Raw genomic sequence first — 27,287 nt, forward strand, 5'->3', positions numbered from 1 at the left:
CATAATTCTGTCACCAGCTCCTAAAATATTTATTTTCATGGAGTGCAGTTCCGTAACTTATGAATTAATGTAATGAAACAGAAAACAGCGGGGTTGGTATGATTGGATTCTTAAAAAAATAAATAAATAAAAAGGGCAAAAGCTGAATAAAATCGTGCACTGCCATGGAGAGGTGCACATTAATGAGTTGAGCCATCATTTATTTGTATAATGTTGTACGATAAATAGTTCTCTAGTAATGAGAAATGCCTTTTTGTTTATGGTATAAAAACAACAGCAGTTGTTTCAATGGTAAATCGTGGATGTGTGATCTGGAGTGAGGAGCACATTCAATATAATTGAAAGGAACTGTGAAATATGAAACATGTAATAACATATGGGACTCATATGTTTGTTTTACTTGCCAAACAGGGAGATGTCTGTTTAATTACAGTGACAGATCTTAATACCGGCGTCCTAAGATTTATAAACCTGTTTTTTCGCAGACTTCATTTATCTGTGTTTTCATTGTATGTAGTAATGTTAATAAGTGGGGGTAACCCAGCTGGATTAATGTGAAGTTAAAGAGCAGCGTTTTTAGAAAGACCAGTTTTTATCCCATTAAAACAGATTCTTTACAAACAAGCCATGCTTTCATTTTCACAGTGGGAAAAGCATGTATGTGTTTGCTGTCAGTTTTTATTTTATTATTATTATTTTTTTTTTTACAGTGACATACTCTCTGGAGTTACCGATATGAATTGGAAAGAGTGAATCAGTTCATCTATATAATTACAATAGAATGGCAACCAATCAATCTTCAGAAATAAGAATAGATCAAAAATCTGCACAAGCTTTGATATACATTACACAGTGTATACAGTACTATGTAACTGGGGGGAAAAAATTGCAAGTATGCTTTGAGAAACACATTCAAAGATTCAATAACACATTTGCGTTTTCATTTTATATTTACATACTAATGCACATACAGCAGATGTAATACACATGTAAAATCCAAACTTGACGAATCTGGACGGGCCACAGTTCCGGTTTGGATTTTTGATGTTCTACTGTATAAATCTGGGATTGGAGTTTTATCTTCCTGTTGAATGTCAGTTTCAGACAAAATTGGGCAAGACAGCAGATCTGACAGACTTTGAAACGGCAGAAAGCATGTAATCTGTTGGTTGCATTTATAAAATTACAGGGTCTTCCTGCTGCCCAACATATAATACCTACATAGATACATACAGGTTAAAAAGTCACATGATCATTTCTTGTTTTCATAAGAAAGACATAGCATAGTTAGCTTTGTGCGTCAGATAGGAGGCCACTATACCAGGACTATTCCAATGCCATCCTCTTCCATATGGTCTGCTGTTACTACCCATCAAGTCATGTTGCTCTATTGAGCATACAGGCATATCCGTGAACTGGTCAAGTGACTGCATCACATATATTATATATATTGTCACAGGGGTCATCTGTGACCGAGCGTGCAATGTCCCCACATGGTCATGCACATCAAGGCTTGAAGAAGGGTAAACAAGAGTCTGTAGAGTCAAGTTGAAACTTAATTATTTTTAGGTGCAGCACCACAGTGAAGGATAACATTAACAGTAAATCCAGTTTCATAGACAAACAGCGTGTAGAAGTTTTTGTAATCCCATTTTCATAGACAGACAATGTGTAATCGTTTTTGTTCTGCAATGCAGCCTTGGCACAGCACAGGGGTAAACACAAGTGTTAAAATAGAAAAGTAATTCATAAACTATAACACATTATTTTAATAATTAGCAACAATGCTTTGGCTTTCACTTACTTCAGACAGCAGGTAGACTGCTACTGTTGTTTAAGTTTGAAACTTATATACAAAAGCTAAAGTTACATCATTATTGTATCAGTGAAGTGAAACTTTAAAATATATACATTATATATATATATATATATATATATATATATATATATATATATATATATATATATATATATATATATATATATATAAAATAAATAAAACATGCTTCCAGTGAGTCTCCAGGCATATTTAAAAGCTATCAAGCTAATGTTCATGACAGCACTTGACCTTTGAGGCAGGTTTGAATCTCTGCAATAAAATCTTTCTGAAGGCATCATGTGCTGTTAAGTCTCTTGTGATGAAAAGTCATGTTTCCTGGGACAGTGCTTATGTATAACAAACCACAAATGGCTTATTACGTCACTTGGACCACTGTGAGAAAACTACAGAACACGAATATTATTCATAAAAAAACAAACACACTAATTGCAACAGCTCCACATGTAGTTTCAGTATGTTTGTTTTTCCTGGGAGCAGCAGTCATACAAGATACTACCTTCCTTCATATATTAGAAAAAATACAATTGCAATTACTTATTCTGATTTTGGATCAATTCTGCTAAAGAGACCTTCCACTACTGCCGGCATTTGATGAATGTATATTGGATTGTATCTTGTATTGTTTTAACTATTGTATGTAAAGTATTGCTGTGTGCAAAGCAACACAACACAATAAATCAACAAAAAACGAATAGTTCCCCATCAACAACCTGTTTAACAATCCTGAGCACCACTTCAGCCCACCATCATCTTCTGAGAAATGTGCAATGTAATGTTTACACCACAGATTGCTCGATACTATGATGTAGTAAATGTTCTGGCCCATGCAAAATCTAGCAGGACAGTCTGTTTTGTATTGCTATATATTGTAAGAAATCAGGATTTCTCAGGGGCTTTTATATAGGAGGTTTGGTCACCTAGTCAGATGCAGATGCTCATCCTTTGGTAAAGTTGGATAGATATTACATAGCTCATTGTCACAGATCACCAGCCAAGCCTGAAGATGTACATGCATTTACTATAAAATGCCAAATCCATTCATTATGAAAATGGTATACATTGATTTATCACAGACAAAAAGTCTTTTAAACGGATGATTTTAAAACCAATGCGGCATTGCTTCATTTACAAAACTGGATCAATCAATTAATAGATTAAAACGAAATACAGAGAAAATACAATTTCAAGTTTGGATTCCGGGTTTTAAATGAAACCAACAGAGCAAATAACATTATAGTAATGGTATGCCTTTAATTGGAACACACAGTACATACACAATAAATAAGGAAATCAATTATTATTTTGGATACATAATGACAAAGATATATTTCTTTGGATGACAATTTGGTTTATTTAATTATTTAGTTAATTGAAAATTATTAAACCAATGGCTGGAAAATATAGCAATAGTAAGATGAACATGAACTGCACCTTAAAGAATTTCTCAAATAAATAAATACATAAATGTATTGTTCAGCTTCAGCTATTACATCAAGACTCAATATCATGTTTACAGAGCAGTCAATAGTGATGATCAAGCTGTACATTTAAGAAACAGAAGGAATACGGACCCAATATACATAATATTATAAAAATAATCTGACTGTCTAAAATGAATGGATTTGGGATTTCAAGGGGACAAGTACAATGTCAGACACAATCAATCGATCACTGCATAATTAGTATTGCAAATGATCCATATCCATTCTGCAGTCCTTAAGGGGGATTTAATGAAGCAGTAAGCACATCAATAATAAGGCCTACTTTGCTTCCTGCATTTCCTTTTTCAACAGCTTTTGTTCGGGTTTGGGATGCAAAAACATGGGAAAGACCTTCACTTGCAGAGAAAAACACCCGATCCTATAATCCTGGTTATAGAACAGCACAAAAAGGCAACATCCTGTTATTGTGTGCAGTGTGGAGTAGTGGTTAGGGCTCTGGACTCTTGACCGGAGGGTCGTGAGTTCAATCCCAGATGGGGGGTACACTGCTGCTGTACCCTTGAGCAAGGTACTTTACCTAGATTGCTCCAGTAAAAACCCAACTGTATAAATGGATAATTGTATGTGAAAATAATGTGATATCTTGTAAAAATTGTAAGTTGCCCTGGATAAGGGCGTCTGCTAAGAAATAAATAATAATAATTGTAGAAAGAGAGATACAGAGACTTTACTGTGGGGTACTTCATTATTTACAAGAAGAGGTCACATCAAATGTTCTCTTTCCCAAACCTATTTAAATCTTAATAGGTAACTACAGAAAGATAACTTAGATAACTAATTAATAGATTCAGTCTCTTGTATCGATACAAAAAAAGTCTGTGTGTATATACTGTATATATATATTATTTTGACCTCTAAACAGATATACAGTGATGACTAGGTTTATTGTTTGTAACTTTTAAAAACATTACTATTTATGTAATGTTATTATTTGTTTGTTTATTTAGCAGACACCTTTATCCAAGGCGACTTACAGAGACTAGGATGTGTGAACTATGCATTAGCTGCAGAGTCACTTACAATTACGTCTCAAGCCAAAAGACGGAGCACAAGGAGGTTAAGTGACTTGCTCAGGGTCACACAATGAGTCAGCGGCTGAGGTGGGATTTGAACCAGGAACCTCCTGGTTACAAGACCTTTTCTTTAACCACTGGACCACACAGCCTCCTATGTCTTGTACTTATAGCACTGTGCATTTTACATAGTTATTTCTGGTGGCTTTTTAATTAGGAATGTAATAATAATTGTATTAATTCCATTACCCATGTAAATCGATTTTAGGAACACCACTGGTCCCAATTAGTTTATCACATACTGTAGTCAAGAGTTTCCAGAAGCGGTATCCATACATTATTCAAACTTTTCAGCTCTCCCTTTTCCTGCTCAGTTCTTATTCCATCAGTGACGGACTAAACCGATGTCCAGTCTAGCTTGTGGATATTAAAATCCCTTGAAACTCGTAAAAAAAGAGTAGATGTGTAATTTCAATACAGGTAAAAAATGTGGCCTGACTAAACTACCCCCACCCTCATTCCTGTCCAGGCTTATTTTCTTCACTTACTCCTTTATTTCAGGAAAATGTATTTAATTCATGCTACACACAAAAGAAAAACATGTTTTCTGTTTTTTTTTTTACTCCATGAAGCACTTTTATTTATTTTTAATTGAATTTATTTGTAATGTATTTTAACAGAACTAGAAAAAGATATTGTTGTTTGTGTGTGTGTGTGTGTGTGTCTGTAACTCACATACCTTAAAGGAAGATAAACAAACTGGAAAACACCTACATTCTCTAATGAAGCTGAATTCACTGAAGGTTATGCGATATAGAGGAATGTAGTAAACAGTTAATCTAGAATCACCTTTTAATTTAAAAATTGAACAAGTACAAGAACCGCTGCAGCTTCAAAACATCAGCTTTTGTCATTAGATTTGTGAATTCACAGTAGATTACAAAATGCTGATTGACTGTGTCCTTTTAATGTACTTTGTGAGGTGAGATGTAACTCCTGGTAATGTCAGACAGTCCATAAAGTCAGACGAGCTTGCTTAATCCAGGCTATTGGGTTTGCAGCATGCAGGAACTTCATAAACCTTGCAACTTCTTTGTTGCAAGCAACTGAAAAAAACCCTCATCCTTGCAGAAAAAAAACCTTTTACACAAAGCAAGGCATTATCATTTATATCACTGCCACTTCTTTTCTTTCCTGCCCTCATTCATTTCCATATGTCTCCACTAGTGTTGATGTGCATTTGTATGTGTTTTTTGTGAGATGACAGGATCCTTTGCTTTAGCTGTACTGTCATTTTGACCTGTCTTTCATTCAAACCCACTTGTGAATGTCACTGTCCCTTTGTTTGACCACCATGGTATGGGATAGATATAATATATGCACCTCAATGCTTGAAATTCATAGCAAGGTTTCACATTATGAAATTGTTTCGTGTTTTGGTATGTTCGTGTGTTTCTGCATGTGCTCATAATACAAGGTACATATTAATTCAACATCAGCAGCCTTGCAGACTGTAACAGACTAGAAAGCTACATGTTTTATTCAAAATCCCCCTGGAAAACAGAACGAGGATCATTGAAGCTTTTAAGATACATTACATTTGAAAGGAGATTTCTATTAACTGAAATATATATATATATATATGAGAGAGAGAGAGAGAGAGAGAGAGAGAGAGAGAGAGAGAGAGAATTGTGTTGCAGATAATACAGTATAAACATGAAAAATATGTGTTTTTTTGCATGTTTTGGAGTGTTTTTTTTAATGCTCCCCTTTAGCTTCCTTCAATCTGATCAAGTCTCCCATTCCATAAATAGACTGATTAACTTTGATTGGTGTTCTGTTTTCATACTGTAACGGCCACCTGCTGTTTAAAAAAACGTGTCTATCATATAGACATATGGGACTTAAGAGGGGTTAACTGTATCAATATAATTTTAGTGCTGCAAAAATAATGAATGAGAAGGTAATAGAAACATGCAAAAAGTATTATATAGACCAATATTACATTTACAGTTCCAGTTAGTGTACGATGCAACTTCCTCTTTCTCAGTACACATACCTTTTTGTGGTTTCCTGTTTTTGCGAGCCTGGCCGTATAGGGCTTCTAAAGGATCGGCAAAACAGACTAGTTGTCCCTTTAGTACAGGTTTTGATGGTTGTACTATTTATGAATGGTTAACAAGTCCACACACACTCCTCCAAGGTGATACTGTATAAAGCCACCTTACTGCAGTGTACTTCACACATGGTTTAGAACTAAGGGCACCCTTTATCAATCAATTAAATAACCTGTTTGGATAACCGCCATCTTAATATCAACTCAACTGAGCTACACAATGGTAACAACACTAATGGAGAAAGGCATAACTCAAGGATGGAGTTGTGACATGCAGTGAGAACGGTAGTTCAGATCATGGGTGCCTTTCTCTACTCTGTCCCGTTACATTTTCACTTGAACCCATGCAGCCACACTGTCTTAGTAGCAGAGCCCGGGTCCTCATAACAAAACAATCCACACTACAGAGCTGCCACTGTTTTTATAGGCGATCCTCCTGAGAATTAATAATTCAAGCCCGACAGGAGTGGTTTATTAGCAGGTAATTCCTAAACAAATTCTCGGGCATTAATTTCAGTGACACGTTGAGCGGGCAGGGTGACAGTGTGAGACCAGGCTAACCATTTCGCTTTACACCACGCGTGTGTGTGTGTGTGTGTGTACTTACATTCAAAACATTAACATAGTCATTTTCATGAACCTTCATTAGCATTCTTTACATGTCTGCAGGGTAGTTTTATTTTTTTATTACAGCTGGACTAGGAGGCAATGTGAGATCCCAGTATTATTTTCACGGTAAACTAAAGCAACTGCTACTGTAGATGTAATGCGGCTCTGTGCTCATTCTACTTCTCTTCTCATTTATTTTTAGTGGAGAGGAAGGAGTACATTGACTGAAAGCAGACAGAAAGCAAGATACATCTTTAATCATGTATGATCTATTGGCCTGCCCTAGTTACTGAACAGAGTGGTCAGCAGAATTAAGCTGCGATGCACAAAACACTGTTTCTCATTACAGAAAAGAAATGCAGATTCTTTGATTGCAGAGCATTGGCTGTCCTGAACAGGGTTTTATTTTGAGAGATTGTAAGGTCAAGGTAAAGAGGTGAATAGTTATCCAGTTAATTGCCAAAGAGGTAGATTTGTTTTCATATTTTGCTGAGCAGTCTCAATATATTACAGGGCTTTTACTTTATAAAAAGCTGTAACAACTCAAGCCAACTGCATTAGCTATTATTTTGTGTTCATCTTTCAAAGCTCAGGATAGAATGCAGAAGAACACAATACATAGCACTCGACTCTTTTAATGTGAGGGTAAAATCAATGAGAATATTACAAAAGAACATAGTCCACCAAATATTTGCTGTCATGGAAAAAGCACCCATCAAACTTGCTGGTTTGATATGATTTTGTATTTTGGGAAATCAAATTTCTAAGACCAATAATGCATTAATACCCATCTCCTTCCTGAATTTACTGTGTTTTAAAGAAATGTCGCATTGATACACTTGAGGTTCCACACACAATTGACTTCTTAACTTGCTCTAAAGCCTTTCATTCGGAAGTTGTCAAAACAGTATTCTCTTTTCACACACAATTATCTTTGTACTGCTGAATAAAAAAAAAAATCAATTTGTGTTTCTGTGTACTTTGACGGAGGGTTTGTGTCAAAACAAATTTAATTTGCTGATGAGCTATCAACTAGAGCTTATGCGCTCAATTGTTGCCAAGCTCAATTGAGAATCTCTGAAAATCTTAGGAGAAAGAGGAAAGAAGGTGGCCCACTGTAGTTTAGCTTAAATGTGCATCTATGATATACAAATATAAGTTAAACCATGTGTTAAAAAGATGCTTAGAATGCAAAGACAGAACCAATATCTGCAATGAAATGTCCCCTAAAAATCCTACAATGAATACCACAGAGACTTAATTTACATAAGCAGCGATACAGCAACCATAATGTACGTTGGTGAAATGGGCAACACTTACAGAACAAGCAATATACAGATTAAAACTAAAAACATTTGACAAAGCAGCAGTTTAGATTGGAGTCTGCTAATGGCAGAATGGTTTTCAAATTAGCGTTCCTATGCAAAAAAAAAAACAAAAGAAAAAGAATTTCTTTAACGTGCATCTTAGAACATCGGCATGTGACAGCTACTGTAGAAACCGTGGCTTTTCATCCATCCCTTATCAGTGTCTGTCACGTTAATAAAATATGCATTGTGCTTTACATGTTGAGCGTTCGGGGCACTGACCTATTTATGAAATAAAAAGGTTAGTCCACCAGAATCCGTACCTAATCATTATTAAGAATATTGAAACTGTTTTGTAAGTATATTCGTTTATATATGATTGTATTTGTTCATACAGCATTGCTGCACATTATCTATTTAAATATTTTAAAAACACACTTGTGCATATTTAAATATATAGTTAAATGAATGTATATGTGTAAGCTAGAAATATTAATCAATAATAATGATTATTATACTTGCATCTATTAATAGAGGTTCAACATTCAAATTAGTACACCTTAGCTAGGTGACATTCACAAAAGACTATTATAAAGCTGAGCAATGGGTTATGAAAAATAGTTAAAATAAAATTCAGTTTAAAATGTGCAATTTCCAATTCAGAATTTGAACTTGGTATTTGGTGCAATATAATTATCTAAAACGTATACAGTACAATATCATTATTTAAATGTCTGCATAACTGAATCACTGAATAAATACACATCCAGGATTATTATTATTATTATTATTATTATTATTATTATTATTATTAATAACATTTTATTACCTAACTATAAGCATCATATAAAACAAGTACTATCCTGTCAGTGGAATTTTAGGAATTCAAACCAAGGTAAAAACAGATCTGTTACCTTAAGCAAAAGACCAAAAGTAAACAAATCCATCTTTTGAAGAAATCAAACTTCAGACTGGCTGGGAACATCCTTTCATATCTTTCCATCAGAAATACTATTTCTTAGAAAAATGTTACAAAAGTGTATTAGTGTATTCTCTAAATATATCTATATATAATAAGAGCAAGAATACGAATAATAAGAATACATAATAACAATGATAATAACACATTTTCTATACATTATAATTCAATGAACTCAGTTGCAGTGACCGTGCTAACACAAATATGTTTATATCAGCTCTGGTTTAAATTTTCCCAAATAGCTGATGAATAACTATATCATCTAAAATACATCTTTAAAATAACTCTGTAAGAGAAAATCAGTAAAAAAAAATAAATAATAATAATTAAAATTAAAATAAGGAATGGCTCACACTGCAAGTCACTTTCACAGACATTTCACAGATAATGGTCTGTCTGAATATTATACCTTCCTTATACGGTGAATGACCCCTTCCTAAACTGTCTGGAGTCAGACTGGCATTTAATATTTTACCTCAAAGAAAAATTAATAAAACAGAATTTATAAGTGTTTTCGATAAGGCTGTATTTGTTACAAAGCATCTAATTATGTAATAAACCATGCAACATAGATTTCCTGTATAAAAAACTGTACTTTTAGAGGAACACTGTACTTTGATTATACTCATTTCACAAACACCCATAGTTTACCAGAGAAGTCCGCTTTTGTCCCTGAGGTAACAGATAGCCAGGATGTTTTCCCAGTTGCAGAATGTCAAAGTAAATTCAGCTGATGGACCCAGAGCTAATTCGAATTGAAAAATGCATAAGGAAAATACAGATTGCTAAAGGTATTACAGCCTATAAAAACATTATATCTGCTAGTAAAAATAAACGCAGAAACAGAAAAGAAGCGATGTCAGCGGTCCTTTTTTTGAACCCCCACTGAGGGGTGTACTCGCTTTGATTTGTAATATCCAATCATTCCTATTGCAAGCTTTGTTGTTAAAATACTTTTTTTTCAATTATGTGTAAACACCTATCTGAACAAACTTGTGTTAAATCTTGCGTGGAATCCACAGATTACAGATCCGTTTTTTAGTGTTTCGTTTGTTAACACTGTAAATACATCTGTTCTTTTTCGTTTACGGCAATGATACACTAAAAATGAAATCACATGAATAATATATAAAAAAGCATATCCGAATTAAACCCTTTTTTGTCTTTTAGTCAATATTGTCAGTACAAAACTGATTATATATATATAATTGCAAAAATAAAAATGGATCTTCAAAAATTGGACTGTAAATATCTTACACCAGAATGGCTTATGACAATATGATAAATAAATGCATAAATGAAACAACCCAAACTGAAATGACATTCTTTAATATTAATTTATTTTGTAGCTAGAACAAACCATTTTACATTAAGCCAGTGGACTAATTCGGATTTGTTCAAAGCGATTAGCTTTCATCTTCTGTGACTTCTCTTGGAGAACAAGTTATCTGGTTGCTCTAAATGTACTGCATGAACGATTAGCTTGTGCAACATTTTCTGAACTAAAATTGAGATTGAGTGAGAATAGCAGGGTAAGCAATGGGAAGAAGCACAACACCATTTTTCTTTGTCTTCAGCTCTCAAACTTTTTGTAATTTTACCCCCAACAGTTATTAGTCAATATATTTCTTTTGGTTTTCTTATATTTCATCTTTAGTAGGTGGCAAAGCAAAATCTTAAGAAAATTATTAAACCTTAAAAAAAAAAAAAAAAAATCTCTTTGAACAATTAAATAAGTTATACTATAGCTTCTTGCTAAATATTAGCAGTTTGCTAATATTACCCAATTTGATAAAATATATATTGCGCTATAGCATATAATGGAGGATTTGGAGTCCAGTCCATAGACCATATAGATTTTTACCATACAAAAAAGAATCTATATTTAATATATGTTAAAATATATACTAATGTTATTTTATTTCAAGTTTTAGAACGTGTTTATTTAATATAGTTTTTAAATATTTTCGTCACATACATATCACATACATATAAATACAATATAATGAAAATATTGTATTTCCTTTCCATATGAATAATAATTGTAATTAATTTGAGCCCAATATCAAAAAGGACACAATAGAAATGATTAATGTGGCTGTGACAGTACAAATCCTGTATTCAATAAATAGAAGTAAATCAGACACACATTACCAAATCTGTCAGCATTTGTCCCAAAGAAGCAAATCACTCCCCTTGCCTTTTTATGTAAGTAAAGCTGCACAAGTCAAGTTTGTGGGAAGATTTGTGTACACTGATGCATTTCGAGTTGTTTTACAAAAGGTACACAGCAGTCAAATTCTAACTGTTTGATTCTCCTAAAGGTATTTTTTTTTTATGTTGTAAAATTCTACCAATTACCTTTAAATATACTTTTATAAATGTAATGTGTGTTTGTGAGGCAGGGGGTGTAATTACATACATACAGTAGCAATATACATTTTAAAATAAGCAATAATACAGTGAAACAAATTATTTACTGAAAAATGCATTATTAATAAAGCACATTTTGATGGCTAAAACCACACAAATGATGACTATGTTAAATTCACAATTTCTATTGCATGTACTGTATGCAAATGATCTAATGCATTAACTGTGTTCAGCAGTTCTGTATAGTACAAAGTACATTTTCCAAAGAATGCAAACAACTTAAACCAGGCGAATCTTTGAAATAAATGAAAAGCAAGCCAAATAATAACAAACACTTATGCTGACCCACACAATGTGTATCTTGTTTTAACCAAACCGAATGCATTCCATTGGAGCACACATGAACTGACCATTTAATTAATAACAACAAAATGAAATGTGCTAATCCTGATGTGAATGTCTGCACCATGGCTGCTCTTGCTTAATACACAAATCTGCTGAAAACATATCTGCGCTCTTAAAAAATGCTTTTACCAATAGCCAATACACAAACCAAAGGAAACAAAAAAAGTAATGGAGATAAACACTACCTACCCACAAATACATCATCATCTTGAAAGAGGAATCAGGGGCTCAGACAGTGAACAGAATCTCCTGACTTTTGCAAGTTCTTCAGCTAAGATATTGAAACCAGTGAGAAGATGCTCTTGCCTTTTTCTGTCAAGTGCTCACAGTTCTCTTCTTTTTAAACAATATTTTCTTTTTTGTTTCTTAAAATGACACTTGTTCAGCAGCTCTTCTTGCGTGTGGGGGGAAAAAAGGCTTCTTGCTGTCTTTTTCTTCCCTTTTTTCTATCTTTCTTTTTTCCTCCTCTCCTTTTTACTGACAAGCCTTGCTTAGGTAACAATTCTTGCTGTGTCTTTTTAATGAGCAGGTCTGTGCACTAAGGCAGTCAAGTACAACTGTGCAGGCAAAAGTAAGCGAGAGGTGGTGATTGGGGGGGGTGGGGGGGGTGGGGGGGTGGAGTGTGTTAGGGGGGGGCACACATACACATAGATTACACACGCACGCACACACACACACACACACACACACATACACGCACAAGGCACACGCCACTCCCTTGACTGCAGGCAGGGAATTTTGAGCTCCCAATTCAATGAAGAATTTGCAGGAAAGTTAGATCACTTCTTACTGTAAGGTAAAAACACGTTTTTTAAAATTCTCTTAGCCAGGTAAGGTGAGGTTGCTGAGCAGCGAGATCTGAAAGCAATCCACCCCTTGCAAAAAACCACCAGGTGAAAAGCAGGGAACGAACAGTAAAGGAAAAAAACCCTATAGCTGCTCAATCCAAATGCTATTGCCAAGCACGCGAAAGTCTACAGCATGTACTGCACCCTGCTTTTGCTTTATCTCTTTAAAAGCACTCCAGATAAAAACTGCAACCAGTCAGGACAAGGCCTTCCACAGTCTCACTGCTCTAACACTAAATTGCTCAACATACTTTTCTACAGCCATCTACTGACTCTAAGCTGCTACTGCTGCTGTGTACACAGAGATGTGCTGTGAGGGAAAGTGTGCTTGCAGACAGCGCAATCAATCTGAATTACAAATTCTATGGAAAACACTTACACATTACTGTAAATGGCCTGTTACATTTATTTTTCTATATATATATATTTTTAGCTTTCAATGCATGCAATTAAAGTACTTGTATCCTCAGTATATTTTACCAGTATCCTTTAATTTTTATTATTATTAGTAGAAGTGGTAAAGTGCTTCCCTTTTATAATGCTGTAGTCAGGAGCCTTAGTTAAGAGAACATGCTATTTGTTTTGTATTTGTATAAGGTTCCACCTTATAACGAGAATACTAGTGTTAGTTTAATGGGTCAAATGGGAGCCATGACTGTACCGCCTTATAACCTGTTCTGCAGTAAAAAAGCCTGCCTTATAAAAGGGGGAGGATTGTATTTCATTGTAATTAAATAAATGGTTATGTAGCTTTCTCAACTGGGAATAACTTGCTCATATGCATTACTGAACGACTGTTACATTTTTTAAGTAAATTATAAAAGTATGATAACATAGTACAAATCTATCTGTGCAGGTTATTACATACACAGCATGTTTAAATCAAAGGCATCTTCTCCACCGGACCTTAGATTACTTGTTTAAAAAAGGCTGCAGTACATGTACAAATTCATAACATGCTTGATATTGCAGCTGTATTCCCTCTGTTCAAGAACTGGGGGGATTGCTATCATACTTCCATAATTCATTGTAAATCACACTAGGTCAGACAGACCTAGCACAACGGGTATCAGATAAAATGTTATTCATTCTTCCATATTTAATCTGCCACCATTATACAACTGTCTGTTTAAAATAGAACATGTAACCAGCTGTGTTTATGCAGTAGATCAATATTATTAAGTTGTACTTGACACCACTCCCACCAATCCCCACACCAAGAAAAAAAACGTTCCCGTAACCCTGGTTCCCTGAAAGAGAAGACGACCAACAGCATACTTATGGGATATGCCTGCCTATTGGTAGGTATTACTAAGGTCTTTATATCAGAGCTGCTGATAGGACCCTTCCTGGGGTGACGTCCTCGGTCCCGCCTACCGAGGGATCAAAACAATCAACCCATGGAAGCCATTCCTCTTTTTGCATCGAACTCGTGAGGGCAACCGATGCGACCTCACAAGATTTGTTGGTCATCTTCTCTTTCAGGGAACTAGGTTACAGTAAGTAACCTAACATTCCCTTTCAATTCGAAGACGACCAACAAAAATACACACTGGGCCGAAAAAAACGGAGGCGGATGGAAAGACTCCAGTTCCACAGACTGATTCATGTGGAAGGCTGTGATCACCTTAGGGAGGAAAGCAGGGTTTGTACGTAGTGACACCCTGCTGCCATCTTCCCAGACATGCATGCAGGAGCTGTGTACCGACAGCACCTGTAGCTCACTGACCCGCTTTTTGGAGGTGATGGCCAAGAGGAAGGCTGTCTTCATAGGCAGATACTTCAATTCTATGGAGTGTATGCGCTCAAACGGGGCCTTCGTGAGAGCCTCCAGTACAATATCAAGGCTTCATTCGGGGAGAATGACCCTCCTCGGAGGGTGTAAATGCCAAGCACCCATCAGAAAATGGGTTGCTAGTATATGAGCGCCTGGGAGATTGAGTCAATGACATGCAGATATGGCTGCTAGGTACACTTTCAACGTGGAGGATCGACCCGCCTCTAACAGATCTTGCAGAAACTGCTAAATAGTTGCTATAGGGCAATAATTGGGGTCATGACCTCTGGTCATGCACCAATTTTGAAAATACTTCCACTTATAGACGTGCAATGCTCCAGTTGAGGAGGCCCTAGTGCAAGAAGCACAAGAGCAAGAATGGAGCCACTGATTCCAGGAAAGCCGCAAGCCAGCTTTCAGCACGAATGCAGGGGAACTGCAGTCGACTCGGAAAAGCACTTTCAAAATACGCTCAGTTGTAAACAGACATGTCTTACCTTACCATCTTGAGAGACAAAATGAGGAATGGCTTCTGTGGGTTGACTGTTTTGATCTCACGATAGGCAGGAACGAGGACGTTACCCCAGGAAGGGGCCTATCGGCAGCTCTGATATAAAAAGCTCAGTAACACCTACCAATAGGCAGGCATATCCTATAAGTATGTTGTTGGTCGTCTTTGAATTGAAAGGGCACTTTTAATTTCTTAGTTTTTTTTTTTTTTTTTTACTGTAGCTTTACAGCCACAGTTTTAACATTGCAGTGAATTGTGTATTTTTTTCAGGTTTCACAACAGAGTTTCAGCTCAAAGCAATGGCAGCCTCACACTAACATCTGGGTCTAACAATTATTTCTATAAGGAAAAATAGACTAGGCTACTGTTTTCAAACTGAAATTTTTTACAAGTAATTAAAAATATTTTTTTTCTTTTTTTTTCCTTTTTAATAAAACTGGACACAATCATTTTGTAAATCTTGTTTTTGGTTTACTAGAGTTGATACGGGTAGCATGTGTGGAGGTAGGTAACCTAAATTATGACATCACTTCAAAACATTTTTTTTTTTGTGCTTAAATTAAAATAAATATACCCCATGCTTGACATACTAGTTAAAGCAGACTCTGTATATTGCTTTGTTTTACTCGAACCTTAAAGAGCATTACACATTTTATATGCCCAGAATAATGTTCAACCTTGTAATATGTTTAAAATACATTGCTACACATTTTTTATATCATCAATACCTGACATGTGTTCATTACTTTAATTAACATTTTAACAGTGTTCCAATAGAGAAAAAACTACTAAAATATTAAAAACTACTTAACATAAGGCCAGCACAGTAGGGTTTGCATAAGTCAGTGAATATATTAAAATTGTACCATGGTAGTAAAATATTTTAAAAAAAATAATGTGCTACATTATACTACAGCCTAATATTTAGGCTGTAGTAAAGAGGCATGTTTTTGTTTATTTTCAAACATGGATTGCTTTAAATAGATTACATTATACTCTATGAAGTAGAAACGTATCTATTACATGTGCATGTCAACGCAAGTAAAAACATTAAGATTGAGAAAATCAAGATAGCCTCAAGGTAGAGGTAAAGCACTGGTGACACAGATTATTTAAATGCTCTCGTCCCCAGCAGAACTCAGAAACACATTCAACTGATACAGCTCATGACTGATGATACATTGCCATCTGCTGTCAAAATCAGGGGGCAAAGCTGAGTGTCACAGGGTGCTGTTCACGGCGCGTTTTAGCAATACGTCTGTAAAACGTCTTAAACCTGTTGAATTAATTTATCTTATATAAGAAAATACTGTATAGAAGAAGATAAGAAAAAAAACAGCTTTTCCTCATTTGTACATGACTTCCACCGCCCCCACCCCCACCCCCTTGGGCAGACTCTAATTGCTTATTGAATGACCTTAATATTGTAGCCTCTGCAGCTTCACCTGGTGGTGTACTCAACATTTATTTTTATCTGATTGAAAATTGCTTCCTATTTACTTTAATGAAGCCTCCAGGTAGTTCTGTGCTCCTATGACCACGGTAAGGGCAAGGAAAATGTCAAACAAAATTCAGTCTTAACTTTTTCCATTTTCTTACAGAATAGCAAGCCTACATGTACTGATATACTGTACACAAAAATATAAAACTGAAAATAAATACAGGTCCTTATACAATAATACATTAAGCCTCGTTTTATATTCAGAAAGGAGACATCCACTGATGCGTTTGATTGTGATTTACTGATTTAACACGTTTAATAAATTCAATGACATAATTTGGCACGTGGCCTTGTCCACGCCATAGACTGATAGGCTAGTTAGCAGGCAGAACAAGTGGTCCTCTGGGCCAAATTCCCTCCTGGATAAGGCACGCTGCAAAGAGTAGTAGGGGAGGAAGAGGAAACAAAGATAAAAAAAAGACATGAAACCGAGGCATAGACTGCTATTTGTAGCATGTTGGATAATGATGTACTTGGTAGGTGGAGTCTCCTATCAGAAAAAAAAGTTTCCAAAGAAAATCAATCCAACATGTTGTTTATTAAGTGGAAAGGTTCTTCAGATTATCAAGACTTCTTCTCTGTCGAAATCCCTTCCTATACAATCAAGTACTTATTTTTTTTTTTTTCATATTTTTCATGGATATCACATCATCATACAACTGACTTATATCACTTTATTTGATATAAAAATGGTTATTTGCAGGTGATGTTACAGCATATTCAAGCAAGGTCTGTACAGGGATATAAACCACTTGAATTGTACCAATCCAAATCATCATGGCAACACCCAAGACTTCCTATAAAGTTCATATCTATATTTTAGCTTCTTGCTGAATTATAATGGGTGCTATCAGCAAAGATAAGTGCATGCAAATGTTGCAGAATGGATCCTCTATAAAAGTCACAATGATAATTATATACAGTCAACAAAAATATCTACAATCGATAATTGGTATTCATGAATCATTTAAAGTCATACAGTGCCTTGCGAAAGTATTCGGCCCCCTTGAACTTTGCGACCTTTTGCCACATTTCAGGCTTCAAACATAAAGATATGAAACTGTAATTTTTTGTGAAGAATCAACAACAAGTGGGACACAATCATGAAGTGGAACGAAATTTATTGGATATTTCAAACTTTTTTAACAAATAAAAAACTGAAAAATTGGGCGTGCAAAATTATTCAGCCCCCTTAAGTTAATACTTTGTAGCGCCACCTTTTGCTGCGATTACAGCTGTAAGTCGCTTGGGGTATGTCTCTATCAGTTTTGCACATCGAGAGACTGAAATTTTTGCCCATTCCTCCTTACAAAACAGCTCGAGCTCAGTGAGGTTGGATGGAGAGCATTTGTGAACAGCAGTTTTCAGTTCTTTCCACAGATTCTCGATTGGATTCAGGTCTGGACTTTGACTTGGCCATTCTAACACCTGGATATGTTTATTTGTGAACCATTCCATTGTAGATTTTGCTTTATGTTTTGGATCATTGTCTTGTTGGAAGACAAATCTCCGTCCCAGTCTCAGGTCTTTTGCAGACTCCATCAGGTTTTCTTCCAGAATTGTCCTGTATTTGGCTCCATCCATCTTCCCATCAATTTTAACCATCTTCCCTGTCCCTGCTGAAGAAAAGCAGGCCCAAACCATGATGCTGCCACCACCATGTTTGACAGTGGGGATGGTGTGTTCAGGGTGATGAGCTGTGTTGCTTTTACGCCAAACATAACGTTTTGCATTGTTGCCAAAAAGTTCGATTTTGGTTTCATCTGACCAGAGCACCTTCTTCCACATGTTTGGTGTGTCTCCCAAGTGGCTTGTGGCAAACTGTAAACGACACTTTTTATGGATATCTTTAAGAAATGGCTTTCTTCTTGCCACTCTTCCATAAAGGCCAGATTTGTGCAGTATACGACTGATTGTTGTCCTATGGACAGAGTCTCCCACCTCAGCTGTAGATCTCTGCAGTTCATCCAGAGTGATCATGGGCCTCTTGGCTGCATCTCTGATCAGTCTTCTCCTTGTATGAGCTGAAAGTTTAGAGGGACGGCCAGGTCTTGGTAGATTTGCAGTGGTCTGATACTCCTTCCATTTCAATATTATCGCTTGCACAGTGCTCCTTGGGATGTTTAAAGCTTGGGAAATCTTTTTGTATCCAAATCCGGCTTTAAACTTCTCCACAACAGTATCTCGGACCTGCCTGGTGTGTTCCTTGTTCTTCATGATGCTCTGTGCGCTTTAAATGGACCTCTGAGACTATCACAGTGCAGGTGCATTTATACGGAGACTTGATTACACACAGGTGGATTCTATTTATCATCATTAGTCATTTAGGTCAACATTGGATCATTCAGAGATCCTCACTGAACTTCTGGAGAGAGTTTGCTGCACTGAAAGTAAAGAGGCTGAATAATTTTGCACGCCCAATTTTGCAGTTTTTTATTTGTTAAAAAAGTTTGAAATATCCAATAAATTTCGTTCCACTTCATGATTGTGTCCCACTTGTTGTTGATTCTTCACAAAAAATTACAGTTTCATATCTTTATGTTTGAAGCCTGAAATGTGGCAAAAGGTCGCAAAGTTCAAGGGGGCCGAATACTTTCGCAAGGCACTGTATCTGTTTAATTACAATTAGTTGAAAAAAAAATCTACTAAGTAAACTAAACCTTTGCAGGACTACATTTATTAGCATCCAAAAACCACTGCTACAAAACCACTGCTTAATAGTGTAGTTAGTTACAACTGTCCAAGAGTAAAAGAAAGCCTAAACTGTGCTCCATGTTGCGTGCTATTGTATGTAAGGAAGTGTTGTGACAAGAGCTTCACGTGCCATTGTAGATTTTAACCATTATTGTACACAGTCAAATATTTCCTTTCACGTTAATTTCTTTTCTGTGTAAACTTAAAACAAGAATTATTGTTTTAATACCTTTACTTGTATTTAAGCTAAAATGCAACACAGAATTTGTCAGTTAGCAAGAAGGTGTATTATTAATTATTAGCACCTTTAGTGTTAAACTCAATCCAGGAATGGTATGTAAGGGCTCTTAAATTTATATTTTATTTTAGTTCTAGTTCAGAAACCTCTGTGGTAATCATTGGGTGAATTTGGTGTAAATTGTAAAAGAAAAATCAATTTGGATCCTAACAATGTCGCACCCTAGTGGTTATGAAGTGGGAGCAGCACTCGTGGGTTTCATGCGAATGCGGCTCCTGTGATGCACCGGAACATACACATCATTTATGGCTTAATAGCCAGAATTAATGTGATGGGGGAATATGTTTCTCACTTTTATTGTACTAGTAGACAAAGCAAATTATTAAGCGCAATGTTTCAAAGCCTGTTTACCATTCATCTGAGAATGTAACCTGTAAGAGTTTTCAACTCAAACCCACCATTTTGCCATGATCATGCCATGATTCCCTCCAATCCCAGAGACTGTACAACATAGAGGTGTGTAGAATTCTACTGGTGCTATTTCAACATACAAGATCACTGCATGTGGCACTGTGTATGCTGGCCCTTATTATTCAAGTGTGAAAGACTGACATCTATATAGATTTGCACATTCTTACTATTTTATGTTTTCTCTAGCTTACAAACTGCATACAAATATACGAGAAGGCTAATTAGTGTAGCCTGTTTTACAACATTATATAACATTTTACTATAACCGGTACAACTACAAAATAAATGAATAAATATAAAATAAGGATGTTAGTAACTCCTCCACAGAACTAAATACAAAATTAGCACCATCAGCCATCAGTAATGACCTAGCACTATCCCCAGTTTGTGTTACTCTTACAAAAGAATGTCCAAATCAAGTTTGATCACAATTGGATTAGAGGTTCTCTACATAAATGTAAAAATGTCCACGTCCACTGTATCCTCGTCTATATATTTTCCTAATGTATTTACAACTGGAACACAAAGATTAATTTAAAAGGGTACATAGCTACTGTATAACACTGCTTGCTATGTAAAGTTATAAAGCTCTTAGGAACGGACATCCACCGTTCTATTGCTATGTGCACAGAAACTGTCCTTAAATAACAGATGGAACATTTCAATGCATTTTAAAATATGAGTGTATTTTATTTATTTATTTATTATTATTATTATTATTATTATTATTATTATTATTAGTAATGTTGTATTTATTTGTTTTGCATATTCAGCGTGGTCACCTAAGGTAAAGGCCTCTGCATAATTAAAACGCAATAGCTAAATTGAAAAATCACCCAAAAAGGTGGTAAATGGATAGGCACCATCTAAAGAAAAAAAAAAGCGCAAGACTCATCAATCATCAAGAGACATAATGGCAAACAGGAATCAGGGGAGTACATTAGAAAACAAGGTTTCAAACCTCCTGCATCCCAGTCAAAAAGCTGCTACAGTATATGGCTCATGCAATCAAGTGTATGGTAATGCTAGGAGGACCATTCATCTCTTTCCTCTTTCTAGACTACACAAATGCATGGATTAATACAGCAGAGCTCTAATCACTCTAAAATAAGTTACTGTGTAGTGTTTCTAGCCTTAGGCTATTTAAAACAAACCTTAAATTACATTATTAGAAGAACTCTGAAATGCAATTTACCACTACCTTTTATTAGGCACTTCTTTTTAACTGAATTAGCTTTCCTACATCCAAATTACAGGTCTATACCATGGTAGTAACAGCATTATTTGCTGGCTGATTTAAGGGTTATGCAAAGTATTTTTGCTAAGTCAACTGTACAGGCAAAAATCTTAAAGGTGAAGTATCAACAGTACCTTTTTACAAATCTTGGAAGAATTTTTGTATGTTGTTTATGAATTGTATGTTGTGTACAAGGTGCACAGTATAGAGGTGTAATCATATTATGTATTACACAAGAGGTGAGCATTATACAAGTGATGCACATTTTACATAAGAACATAAGAACGTTTACAAACAAGAGGAGGCCATTCGGCCCATCTTGCTCGTTTGGTTGTTAGTAGCTTATTGATCCCAGAATCTCATCAAGCAGCTTCTTGAAGGAACCCAGGGTGTCAGCTTCAACAACATTACTGGGGAGTTGGTTCCAGACCCTCATAATTCTCTGTGTAAAGAAGTGCCTCCTATTTTCTGTTCTGAAGCTACTGCACTTTTACTCAGTTGTGTACATTATAAGGGTGTGCGCTAAATTTAAAAGAAACAAAAAAAAAAAAACCCTGCAGTTATTTCCATTGTTGCAAAAAAGGATACCTGCCCACCAGGTGATACTAAGCTAACATAAACAATGTTAGGATTGCTACTGCTGTCATCAACCTGGCAGCCTTAAATCACTCAAAAAGCAGAGCAGCTGACAATCATAGTGCAAACGTGATCTGGAGGGACCTCATTTTTGTAAACTCACAAGACGACAGATACTCTACAACTTAGAACAACATTTTATATTTTATCTCCCACCCCCCACAGTATATTTACAAGTGATAAAACATCCTTACCACCCGAATAAGGCAAAGACCAAAAGCTTGTGAACTTTTTTTTCCCCTGTTGGACATTAAGACAAATAAGTATTGCATTTCAATACCCTCATTTTCATTGTACTGTTGATGAACTGATAAAAGGCGAACAAAAAGAAAAAAACATAAGCTGAAAATCATGCACGCTATGAATTGGAGACGGAAAATGAGAAAGTCTTGATTCCAGTAAGCCAGATCAACCCCATCTCTCAGCTTCTTGGCCACACAGTCCACCAGCAACCGCATCTCCAGCGTTTTAAAAAAAAAAAGAGGATGAGACTCCAAGCCGATGGTGAACCTGGTTTCCAAGCTGCCCTTCTCAGTACAGCACTCAAATATCCTTCGGCAAAAGCAAGCATTTAATGCAAAAAGGAACTTACCCTTAGTTGCTCTCTGTCACAGCTCATTTGCTGTCTTGGAATCTGTCAAAAGAAATACAGTAGCAATTAGAATTATATGATGTATACACACACACACACACACACACACACACACACACACACACACACACACATATATATATAGCCTTCGTTTTACCATAGTTGATACGTTGTTAATATAAATATATCTTTTATGCTCATGATAGCAATGACACCCTTTATCATGGCAGATGCTGCATTGAAATTAGATACTTCTACTTCCATTAAGTGCCCTGACCTATTGGGCATCATAGACTAAGAGAGTTTTAATGACAGCACCCACTAGTTTGAAGGGCCAGGGTGTAATTACTGTACCTGTTCAAATGTGTAAACATACTCAATTCCTTTTACCTATCACATTTATCAAGGTATTTAACTAAAAAAATAAAACTACCAATGCTACATAAAACACACACACACACTTTGTTTACAAATCATAAACATAATGTTCTATTTGTTCAGAAATGAGACTGAGCTGTATTTTAATATGTAAACACAACATTGAAGACGTTGTTATTTGGCATTGGATGATTATTCTGCAACTTTGAAAGGTGAACCAATTTTTTAACGTAGTAGTTTGAAAGAACAGTAAATTAGGACTGATCATTAAAACACCAGTTTAGCCAATGTTTTTCTTGAGTTAACCAACTCCAAAAAATTACATTTTGGGGAAAATACAATATATTAAAAAAAAAAAAAAAAAATGCTGTTTTGTGCCAGAACATATTTGGTGTTCAGGTGTGGAAATAAGTCTCCTATTGCATAGCAGTTTCCCTCCATTTCTGGTTTTACTATAATCTTGATTAGCCACAGTGCATATGAAACAAGCTTAGGTGTATCTTATTAAACTCATAGTAAAACCAGGACTGGAGTCTCATTTCCATCCCTGGTGTTTCTTGACTCGGTTCACTATGACCACCTATTAATTGTAATTAATCACAGGGGATGTAAGGTTATTCCATACATCACCAGAAACATCATATGAACCTTGCCTTCAGTTGTCGTCTAACCTTCCAGCAATCTTCCTATTACTTATGTATGCAACCCTGCTTCACTGTCTTGACTCTTCTATTATATTACAATACTTACACACTATAGAACTATTGTCAATTCAGTTCCACTTTAAATGAAATGTTACAACATATTTCTACTTGCTCTGGAAACATGGATTACAGAGAAGTGAGAGTGGTTTATATGAACTCCACATAACACAATTATTATTTACTCTGATAGTGGCAGGGATGGACATGTTAACCTTGCCTTTACAAATTACTCCCACATTGAATAATGGTTTAGCTGTTATTTAGCATTATGCTTTTCACTAAACAAAGCTACCTAATGACAAATCAATATGTTTGGGCTCATAATGCAAAGGTATTCTGTCTGAGCAACGGTGTGGTTTCTAAATGTCAAAATCAAACAGATATGCATAACATATCAATCCACCTTCCTGTGAAAAAAAGAGAAGAAAACAGAATAACCCAGTATATGTCAATATCGTATGTTTCCATATGCAAAAATACATCATTCTTCATTCTCTGGAACAGCCATTGCAAAATTCTATACAGACCATATATTCAGCATTTCCCCCCCCCCCCCCCCAAATGTAGTGGTACTGCAATACCTTGGAAATTCCTCTATTGATTCCTCAGAGGTGGATGCTAGCCTTTTATCTGGTCAAGACTTAATCTTGCATTTCTTATACAATATGGATACCATTCCATTCCCCAGTGCAACAAAAAGACACCACCCACATTGCATGACCTATGTCCCCAGGAGGAATAAGCCTACTTGTGAAAGATGGGGTTTTGGACCAGGAAAACAAATGCATACAAATGTTAAAGAATGATGTATGTTACACAGATTCAGTGACAGATGGAAACATGACTACAATTGCAAATAATGTATTGTTAGATTTGTATGCTTTCTATCAGGTTTGCATGTCTCTAGCGGGACTTTAACTTTGTGAATAATCTGCTCCATCCCTTAAAGCAACCGCTCATATCTCTGCGACAGAGGCACCTACTGCCTAAAATTCATTGTGGAACAGTCTGTAATATTCATACTGAACCAGGCCTGACACTTTCCATGAGACTACCACTTAGAAAGCAATAGCTGCCCAAAGAACCCTCTACCCACATGCAGAGAGGAAAGAGAGGATGAAACCCATAACGAATCCTGAAATGGTTCAAGTTGCTATGCAATGGGAGTTATTTCCAGCTACGGTGGTAGTAAAAGGGTCGAGGCATCAATGAATTCTGGAAGCCATAGCGCAAGCGAAGAGTCTGAATCAGAAAATGCCAGTAAGTTGCACTCTGCTGACTGCAGCGGAACGTAGAGGCTGTGGAGAATGAGGATAGTAAGCTGACGCAGGGGAGTGCACTCAACTGTGTCATGGGCTAAAAGGAGAATTGGTGAGAGAAGGCTGTGCCCCTGCTGTTGAGAACCACGTTGTTATTTTCATTTTACTCTCAAATAATAGCAGGTTGACAAATGTATTTATTTGTACATCCATTTCTGAATTTACTCAAGACTTCCTTTAGGTAGAGTTCCATAGTTCCGGAGTTCTGTGGCTAAGTAAGCTAATGTGGGTCCTTGGTATCCCTGAAGGTGTTATCTTTCTTGTTTAGCTGGGAAATACACTGTATCCATAACTTCAAAAACCCAAAGCTTTTATTTTCATACTAGCAGTGGATGACAATCCTTTTAAGACCTGTGATTAATATTTAAATATCATGGCTAGAATAGCTTATAAACCGAGGGCAGTTTATGGTCCCTTGTTTGCTGAGGTCATCACACTTTACAGATTGCTAGATAAAATGGAGATTGGTCCATTTCTATAAATTAACCAGTGGCATTTCCACAATCTGCAACAAAATGCCAACAACAAACTCCTATGCATTGAAAGAGCCCTCCAAATCCAAAATGAATGACTTTTAGGAACAAAAAAAATAAAAAAAATAAATGACAAACAACCACCACAGAATCTAATCTAAATCTTCTTACAGAAGACCAACTGTTTGAAATCTATACAGGATCTAGATGTATTATTTCACATTTAAGTGACCTGGGTTTGGTCTGTACTGTGCTATTTAAAAACTATGTCTGATAAAAATGGATTTTACTATTCCAGAGCTGAAAGTAAAATGACATTTTAAAAAGTTTGTCATTTTAAATCATGAATGCCACTGCAAGTACTTTTGTTTGTGGGTCTCTGCACTGTTTTGAATGGAGAGGAGACCATCACTATTGCAACCCCACTGTCAGATAGTGAAAAGATCTCTAATAATTGATGCATTGAGTGGATGTCACAATTATTTTGTTTTTCTTGACAATGACACACTGTTGAAAGTTTGATCAACATTTTGATCGTTCATCCAAGATAATAATAATAATAATAATAATAATAATAATAATAATAATAATAATAATATATGGATAGCATCTATTATTTCACATCTGGTCTTGCTTCTGTGTTTTTTTAATATCAAGAAATGTATAGAAGACAAGGTGTAAACCAGAGCTGCCAAATAATCTTGGGCCCAAAGCATTGTTCTTAGCACATAGCTCAAGTCTCAAACTCGTTGGTATTCAGCCCTGTGTATCAGCCATTTCATGCATGCCTTTAAGTTCTACAGCACACATAATAACCCAATCTACCTAGGTGTAATACAGTAGGGTTCAGAAGCTGACTGGAATTCATTCCGTAGAGTACTATCCATATACAGGCAGAATATATGCCAGTCAGAGGCTCACAAAATACTTAATTTCCATGAGGTTGTCAAAACCATAACGGGGGATGATCATTAGGGTTATATAGCTTCGCACCCCCCTAGGTTAGCTTTCAAAATGGCTCATAAGAAAGCAGTGGCATGCTTTGCATGAAATGGCAAATGTGAAATTAGATTTCCTTTTGTGGCCCTGAGGCAATTTAACATTCAGTTAAGAATGACCTCTGTTCAACAGACATAACCGAGATTCAGTCAGAGATTCAAACCGGAAACTCTGATTTCATAATCCTTCCTCAGTTGACAGCTACAGTCCCCACTATAACCCATGGTGGTAGTACTGGGATAACAATCTCCTGGTATCGCAACCCGCCATTGATCAGCACTAATATATGTATATATATATATATATATATATATATATATATATATATATATATATATATACACACACATTGTTTGTACTACAGCATGAGCACCTCGTTGCAGTATCACCATGTTGCAGTATAACCTCTGGAGCTTTCACTCCCAGAACAAACAGGAGTTTACAGCACCATGACTAAAGGGCATGCAAAAAGGCATTCCATTCTATCAAGCTGTTCAAGAAGTATCACTTGCCAATCAAAGAAAAAGACAGGGTAGAGTAAAATGATATATTATACAGGTAGTGGAAACACCAATGTAAAGTCACTTAATAGGGTGTTGGGCCACTATGGTATCCCGCTCAATGGAGTTCTCGGCGGACCGTTTTTGATGAAACTGGCTGCTTGTGCCCCAGGTTGAAATTTTCAGTCAATTGATCTGCAGTTGCTCGCCTGTTTTGCCTTGCACTTCAAATTAATGCACGGATATCACGATCCTGGAGTATGCG

General features: G+C 36.0%; 1 protein-coding gene across 31 annotated transcripts in view; it reads right to left on the reverse strand.

The window, feature by feature from the left end:
• The window catches only part of LOC117431445 (RNA binding protein fox-1 homolog 1), a 603,925-nt gene that overhangs the window by 165,483 nt on the left and 411,155 nt on the right, over positions 1–27,287 (reverse strand). For 28 of the 31 annotated variants that reach the window (XR_009308100.1, XR_009308101.1, XR_004548688.2 and 25 more), the window contains one exon: positions 22,650–22,691. The exons of 2 other annotated variants lie outside the window; for them this stretch is intronic. Coding sequence is in view for 26 of the 29 variants with exons in the window: in XM_058995815.1 (XP_058851798.1) it covers positions 22,650–22,691 (42 nt within the window). In the remaining 3 variants the exon portion in view is untranslated. Of the gene's footprint in view, positions 1–12,333; positions 12,700–22,649; positions 22,692–27,287 lie in introns of those variants that run through there. One more of the 31 variants, XM_034052353.2, reaches the window with a different exon arrangement.

Source organism: Acipenser ruthenus, chromosome 22 (assembly GCF_902713425.1).
Source record: "Acipenser ruthenus chromosome 22, fAciRut3.2 maternal haplotype, whole genome shotgun sequence".
Lineage (NCBI taxonomy): Eukaryota > Metazoa > Chordata > Actinopteri > Acipenseriformes > Acipenseridae > Acipenser > Acipenser ruthenus.